Source organism: Tetrao urogallus (genome assembly GCF_951394365.1).
Source record: "Tetrao urogallus genome assembly, chromosome: Z".
NCBI classification, from domain to species: domain Eukaryota; kingdom Metazoa; phylum Chordata; class Aves; order Galliformes; family Phasianidae; genus Tetrao; species Tetrao urogallus.
This window is the reverse complement of record NC_136816.1, coordinates 24,950,373-24,958,674: the sequence shown is the minus strand read 5'-3', so window position 1 is coordinate 24,958,674 and position 8,302 is coordinate 24,950,373. Positions and strand designations below refer to the sequence as shown.

Below are 8,302 nucleotides of genomic sequence, written 5' to 3'. Positions count from 1 at the left end.
GGGAACTACAGGGCAACACGCAGCACAGCACCGCCCCACGCCCCTGGCGGGACGCCGCTGCCACGCACGGTCCGGGTCTCTTCAAACTTCCGGTGCTGACGGATACGCCTCGCTTTCTGATAGGCCGTTGTGCTTTACAGATGGCAGCATTGTCCAATCGAATCCCCGGAAGTGGGAGGAGGGGGCGGGATTTCCCGGTTGAGGGAAGGCGGGCCGGCCTGGCCGTCAGGGCCGCGGTGTTAGAATGGCCGCGGCCGCTACTGCTTCGCCGGCCGACAAGGAGAGGTGAGGCAAGGGGCGGCTCGATGTATGGGCCGCCATAACCGGCCGGTGTCTGCGGGAGGCCGTGGTGCTGGGATGGGCTGGCGGGGCGGGACGGGGCTGAAGGGTGATCCGGCCGTGGCACAGGCTTCCGGGCGGTGGCTTCAAGTGGAAGCAGCGTCTGGATAACGCTTTCAGACGGTGGGTTTGGATTTTGGGTAGTGGTGTGCGGAGCCGGCAGCTGGACTCGATGGTCCCTTTCTCTCGGGGCGTTCTGTGCGCGACGTAACGTGGCCACGTGTTGAGGTGGCACGGCCGCTCCGCGCAGTTTGTGCGGGTGTAACGGGGCCGGCCCCGAGCGGCGGCGCGGGTCAGCGGCGTTCGCGCCCTGCTGAAAGCAAGAAGCTGCGCCGTCGCCCCTGCTTCCCTCAGAGATCCACGTCAACGAGGCTCATTTTGTGCCGCTGAAGCGAGGTTGTTAAAAAGTGTCGTTCTCTTGTCTCTGTGGCGCTCGGTGCCGCACTGTGCTATCACTCTTGTAAAACAGCACGTCATTTTTAAAGCTCGCAGAAGGTAGCCAGGACAGAATTGGTGGGCAGCGTAGTGTGTTGACACTTGAGAATGCCAGTTGCAAGACTGACGTTTTCCTGTGCAGAACTGTTCCATGTAGATACAGGTAGTCGGCTTGCAGAGAGTCAGAGTCACCAAATGCTGTGCTCAGCGATGTGGAGGGTAATCAGAGGGAGGTAAGCTACCTTCTCTTTGGCAACTGTGTGAGCACTGGTCTGCCCATGGGAGGTGGTGAGCAACTGCCTTCCCCCTGCTGTTTGCTTTTGTTGCTTTTTTTTCTTCTTCCACTTCAGTTTCACATATGAAGCAGTTTTTATTGTGATCCGCAAGTTTTCTTGCCTGTACAGTTCTTCTCTTCCCTCAGCCCACGAGGTTGGAGCAGAAAGGATCAGAGGTCCTTGTCTGTCTCCAACTAAGTGGGCTTCAGACTGCCCCAGATAACTTGCTTACCTCTTCTTCCCCATTTTCTTATACTGCCATAACTCCTCATATAATTGCAGTCCTTCTTGTAGACCTCAGCCTTTTTTTTTTCTTCTCTTTCTAATGGGAAGCATAATTGAGGTTCTGTGTACCTGTATGTGCTTGATGGGATTAAATATCTTGAAAACTCATAATTTAACTTAAGCAAACCTTTAAGTATGGTTTTTTTTCAGAGGCTTTGTAACTTAGGAAATCCAGCTTCTTCTTGTACATGGATAGAAAAAAACTCAAATACACAAGAAAAAAGCACTTCTTGCTTTGATGAAGTATTTAATCACTAATAGAGGTACTACCTCATTTTAAGGAAACTTTTATTCTTTTCACTGAAAAGAATATGTTTGATTCAGTGAAATTGAATCAAAGAAGTATGTTTTCTTCTCTCAGTGTTCGGGTTTGAAAAATTTTTTTCACCTCCCTTTTTTTCCCCTCAAATTGGTATCTCTATCCTCTGTGCACTCTTCTTGAGTGCAGTCATGCAAATGGGGTTTCTGCCAAGCGGTCAGGCTGTGTACTGAATAACTGAGAGTGGGACTATGTAACACCTTACCAAATTGGGAAAATGAGTGGTTGTTCTGAACTGCTGTGTAAGATTCTGTGCTTTGGCAGTGATACTCATTTTCGTTGTTGTTGTTGTTTTACTAGGAGAACATGTGAACAATTTTAAGAATTTATACAGCTTAAACTGGTTGTTGTCTCTTTTTTAGATTTATCTGCATTTATCCAGCATATTTAAACAACAAGAAGACAATAGCGGAAGGAAGAAGGATACCTATAGACAAAGTAAGTTTGTGGATGGCAGGAAAAAAGAATATTTTGTTTTGTTCCGTAGTAGTTCTATAGAGAGTTGGAAAATAAAACTAAATTTCAAAGTTATCTTCCAAATTCCCACATGGCAAGTTAGTTTGATGGAAGAGCCCTGGGTTTCTGTTTTCATCTGAGCAGCACCTTTGGCAAGATGTTGAAGTAATGACAATCAGCCATGTTCAATCTACTACAGACTTGATGTGCCAAATTTGGAGGAGATGCAGGAAAGAATAATTAGTTGATGACTGTGAGCTTGGTGGCTGACTTCCCTAAGTATGCCCATATTCTGTGCTGTCTCCTTTGCTGGTCTCTGTCAGAGATAGAACTAAAAATGTATATGGCATGCAGATGTTTCTGTTGCTTTCAGTCTGTCCAGATAGTTTTGATTCTCACTCTTTATAATAGTTTTAACAAGCAAATGCTGAGTTTGTTAAGGGCTTTTCTCACTGTTAGTTTTTTGTCTGTTTTCCTGATAGTAGTTTAAAAAGTAAAAATAATTATACAGCTTATACACTGCCAATGAAAGATCTACCTGTGGAATGGATCTGCTGCCCTGTGCCTAAAAAAAAAAAAAGTTCCACTGTTTCCTGCACTTGTTGCTGTAAATTTCCCTTTAGTCCTTTACTGAGCCATCTTCTTTAGTTCTGTGTAACTGTATGCCATTTCAATTATTTTTCTTAGGCAATTCTGTTACCTTCTTTGTTCCTCTGTCCTAAATAATTCTCTCATCTGCTTTCTGTTTCACTGATTTCTCTATATCCTTGTCTGCTTATTTTTGTGTTGTGGACTGTAGAAGGGCTCCCAGGTGACTTTTGCAGTGGATTTGTCACTATTTGAAGTATTTTCCTTTTCCCATCCACTTTTTCTAGTTCTACAATATAGAGAAGCCACTATTTCTATATAGGTAACTTGTCTCAAAAATGTTTAACTAATGTTTAGCATGTTGTTTCAACAGGCTGTTGAAAATCCCACATCTACTGAAATCCAAGATGTGTGTGCAGCAGTTGGATTCAATGTGCTATTAGAGGTAACAAAAACCAGGCCCCTCCCCTCCCCCAGACAGTCAAACCAAAACCACAAAAAAACAGACACCTTGGTATGTGTCTTGTCTTCTATGATTTTATTTTTTCTTACGACAGAATAAATTGCAATAAAGTCTTTTTTAACAGCCAAGATATTTTCTTTCTTTGAGTGTTAACTGAGTAATATGATGAAGGAAATGTTTGAAAACAGAATGCAAGGCAAGAATTGCTTGGATCTCTTAAGTCAGTGTTACTTTTTATGCTTATAAAAAGATTACTCTGTTAACTGCTCTTCTTAGAAGACTATCATAGTTTCTTAAAAGTTCCTAACAGTCAGAATAAAAGCAAATCTTGCAAGGTGCAACTCTGCAAATTTTAAAAAGCACATTTGTATTGAAAGGTATTATCTTTTGGAACTAGTGTCTGATAATAACATAATTTTGTTGCTTAAAATCTTCACGGTCCTTTGGAGTTATGTTTCAACTAGAGTTGCAGTATGCAGTGGTTATTTACTGCCATACTTGCTTGGTCTTCAGTTTCTTGATTAATTTTCTCCTGATGGAATGAGCTTGTGTTTCTAGCACTCTTTGTTTTCTGAAGTGATTAATAACTTAAAATACTGTGGAATTTTCTATCAGTTCTTTACTGTAGATGTTTTCTTTCAGAAGTGACTGGCATCCCAAAGCTTGTAGAAATTCACTTTGCTTTTTGAAAGACAAATACTTTCCTATCAGTGCACACTCACTTGTGAAATAGCCAGTACCAGAAATCAGCCTGTAGCAGAAATAAGGGCAGTGAATATCAATTGTGGATGTCGAACTGTGACCTACTGCAACTTACTAGAGATTGTCTCTAGATGTCCAGAAATGTTTGTGGCCATGGAGATGAGACAGAAACTTACGTGTGCATTCCATGCTGGTGGGCATGTAGAACAGTCCCAGTAGCTGGTTACTCGCTGAATTGTTACCTACCAGCAATGAACAGTAAGTTACAGCAGTGCTTCTGAAAATGTAACACTGTGGAGCTTTGGGCTCTAGCTACTACAGTGGCAAAGCGTTTGGAGGATGAGGCTGATGGAGAGCTGCAGTTGCTGTTTGGATCTGCTAAGAATTCCATGATGCTGTGACTTAGATGAAATGCTCCCTGACAGTTTTTGCAGAAAATTGTCCCAGTAATTAATACATAAACGAGTTTTCCTTTTGTATGACAGAAAAATAAGATGTATCCTAGAGAGTGGAATCGTGATGTGCAGTACAGAGGTAGAGTACGAATTCAGCTCAAACAGGATGATGGCAATCCATGTTTACCTCAGTTTCCAACACGTAAGTAGAATATCTTGCTTAAACTCTATCTGTTACTAAACCAGAAAGACTTCATTTTGTCTTGATTAATTCATTTTACTGTCAAAAATTTTAGAATATTGCATTAAATCTCTTTACCTCTGTAAGTCAGCTAAATCAAGTCTATGTGAGCAGAGTTTGTAAAAACGCTGCTCTTTCTTCAGTACTTGATTTGAAAAGAAGTTAGGAGAGTGTTGTTGATAGCAGTAGTTGGTATATTCAGTATACAGTTTTAGCTTACTGTTGTCTTGACAGACACAATGGAATACTTGATATTAAAATTGATAAATTCCACTTGTAGGCTGTATGCATGCATTAGGCATTTGTACAGGTACCACATAGATAAAATAAAACACTGAGTTTGCAGTTCAGTTTTATGTTGGCATTTTCATATTGAAGCACATATTTATTATTATAAAGGCTGTGCTTATTGTTATAAAGGGCAGGCCCTGGAACAGCTCCCTGTAAAAATTACTTGTCATTCATTATGAACTGTTCATCTTTTCCTTTTTTCTTGTCAAGGAATCAGTATATAATAGGGAAGCAAACAAGTATCCAGAGAAGGATATGTCTAAGGGAAAGAACAAGAAGAATACCAATATGAGAGTAGCTGAAGAATCTGGAGACAAATCAGGAGACAAATTCAAACCATGTTCCTGTAGGAAGATGATGGTGTCTTTGTAAACAGTGCTTGTAGCTTTTTGCGTGGTCATTCTGTCCTCACTATTTTAGGCCATTAAGACCTGAGGAAAGAGAGTAACTGAGTGTTGTCAGGGGATATGTCTGTTCTGGTCTGCTGTGATGCTGTTCCTGTGCTTAAATAATAATACTTTAAAAAAAAAAAAAAAAACTGGCAAAAGTCTTTTTCCGAACTTGAAGCTATCCAGCACATGAAAGAGAACTCCTTGGCTTTTTTTTTTTTTTTTTTTTTTTTTTATTGTAACAGAAAGCAGAAAATGAAGCTTTTAACTTTGAAAATGGTGTGGATGTTCTTAACAGAACATCAGCAATCATCAGCAATGATCCCTCCCTGTATTTGTAGGTAAATCAGTGATGCTGTACGCTGCAGAAACCATTCCCAAACTGAAAACAAGAACTCAGAAGATGGGAGGTAGTGATCAAAGTCTTCAACAAGGAGAAGGAGGCAAGAAAGGTAAAGGGAAGAAAAAGAAATGACTCCACATCAGAAATAAGTGTAATATGTAAAAGCTGTATTACAACAGATATGGATGGACACATTACTTAATGCAACTTCGAGGTGAAAGATACAGGAATGAAATAAACAGGTCAAGACAAATAGAACTGCGTGCTTACTTTGGAGCTGGAATGCATGTAACTGCTTTGTGCCTGTGTAACAATAAACCTACTGTCACACACACTCTGCAAGTCTGAAGCTAACATCCAGTTTTGAAAGTGGAACAACATAAGTAAATGGGAGAATCATTTTTTCCAAAATTAATATGCAGCTTTTTAAAAATAATAAAAAGTCTTATGCAGACTAGGTAAGCAAACAGTTTTCAGGTTGGTTAACCATTTATCTGTGCTAGTTGACTGATTGTCTTGACTCTGGAGGGTCTGTATCACCAATAAAAAATGCAAATCAGTAAAATTATGACTTTATAAACTTTACTTCCTAATCATCTTTTATAATTGTCAATATACTAATAAAGGTGGCATAGTAATTTTGAAAAACTTTTCTTGAATCCTTTTGTCAAAAGATGACTTTTATTTTTTTTCTTAACCTTTCCTCTGCAGCTTATTTCAAGAAGTCAGAGGCATACTGTAGGGTTTGTATTTTAACTGCTTAAGATAACTGAACAATTTAACTTTTTTCCTTTTTTTTTCTTTGAATACTGTATTATCCTGTGTTAGGTTGTCTTTTGAGAGTTCATGAAATACGCTTTCTAGCTTTATTTCAGATGTGTAGGCCATGCAGTGTTTGGGAACTTAAAATATTTATGTAGTCCGCAGGCAGGGATAGGACGTTATTTGGAGATTAATTGATCAGAACAATTGTCACTAGAAGAAACTGAAGAAATTACTGAACAAGTTGAATGAGGGATAGTTGAGTATAAGGAGAATGAAAAAGACACAGTGCTACCTCTCTCAAGTTTAAAAAAAAAAAAAAATCCCTCATGGGCTTCTCTAATTCTTAGTATTTGAGAACAGTTATTTCACTGCTTCATAGATGAGTACTGGTAACAAGTCATCAGATTATTCTGATAAAATTTTCATGTTGCAATATTCTGTTTTCATCTGTCTGCCAGGTAGGCTGATTTTTCTTTTCATATTTTACAGATAAGCATTCAGAATTCATCTGGATATCTGACTAGTCTAAAGTAATGAAATTTCATTAAGTTATTATTGACTATATGTTTGCTCAACTTAGTCATGCTTGTATTTTGAGGTATTTTATGTTTTTCATTTTTTGTTCTATTCAAATGCTTTAATAGGTGGTAGTTTACCCTTTTTTTTTTTTTTTTAAAGTTGCTGCTGCTAGGCATTTATAGCAGACTGCATGGCAGCTCCCAACTTACAAGAGGCTCAGCTGTGTTTCCTCTCGTAGGATATTTTAAGTGTCATTCTATTGCAGCACTGAATGGAGGAGGGTGCATTATTCTCAGTGCCGCTGTATCAAATCTAGAAGCTGCCCTGGTGGACTTCCACGTGCCACTCCCTTGATTGTCAGATTACCAGTACACACACAGTCTGTAGCAGAATGACTCTGGAAAGGAAATCTTACTCTCTGAGGCTGTAATTGGGCATGGCTGTTACAAACATCTTCAATTTTTTTTCTGCTAATATGACTTCCTACACAAATGATCTTTGGATTATCTCTCTGATAACACACACAGATATGGCAACCCTGCCCAGTAGAGGGGGTTAGAAATATACTTTAAATACCTTCCAACCTAAGCCATTCTGTATTGAGGGAGTTGCTCTCTGACCCAGTGGAATGCCACATGGCACAAACAACAGCATGGACACTGCTGAAGCAGCTGAAGGTTTTGTTACTAGAAACAACGAAGTGGTCAGAGGTTATTAGTTACTGCTGCTCTGTGGAGAGAGAAGAGCAAGAGAGGGAAGCAAGAGCGCAAGATGACAATGAACTGACAGTAGAAGATGTTGACTAGTTTGAGGAATTGAGAAGGAAGTCTTGAATCTGCTTTGGTTAGTGATGGAAAGTCTCAGATTTAAGAGCTTTTAGAGAAATGACTTATTCAGTACTGCCTCATGCCACTCAGTAGCTTGTAAGGAAGGTCAGTCTTTGGAATCCCTTGAATAGGGCACTCCCTGCAACAGTCAGACAGTGACTCAGAGGAACAATGCAATACAGTTTATTGAGCTTTCTAACAACAATTAACCAACTACTTTGAAGCAAAATTAGGTAATACTCTAACAGCAATTACAGGCATTATGGATAGGGTACTTGGCCTGAATGTTTTTTCCTTATCAACTACTCTAAGGCAAACTTAGGCAATGGCTGCTGAAGAAATGAGTAGAAGATGATCTAGAGGAAAGAGAAGAAAAGAGAGAGATATTAAGTATTCCACCATTCCTTAGATCTGGCGTTGTCTTGATCTGTGGGTAGTGAGTCAACAAAGATAAATGTGCATGCCCACTTTTATATAGTACAGATGGTCCAAGATTGCCGCTGGGATGTCAGCTCCCCCATGTCTCTGCAGTTAGATGTTCTAAAAGTTTCAGGAGTCTTCAGCAAGGGTCTCCAGTTATTACATACCCTCTTCAATGATTTCCTCAAACCAATATTTTTCAGTGTGTGGAGTTACTCAAGCTGATGGTTTTCAGCCACAGGAGGAAACG

General features: G+C 40.0%; 1 protein-coding gene across 1 annotated transcript; it reads left to right on the top strand.

Annotated features, from left to right (window-relative positions):
- Positions 1-244: 244 nt before the first annotated feature.
- SRP19 (signal recognition particle 19) lies at positions 245-5,653 on the top strand (the record flags this gene model as incomplete). Its single annotated transcript, XM_079548884.1, has 5 exons — positions 245-285; positions 2,016-2,091; positions 3,071-3,142; positions 4,348-4,459; positions 5,520-5,653. 5 exons carry the CDS (start codon positions 245-247, stop codon positions 5,651-5,653), a joined length of 435 nt encoding a protein of 144 aa, XP_079405010.1.
- Positions 5,654-8,302: the final 2,649 nt, after the last annotated feature.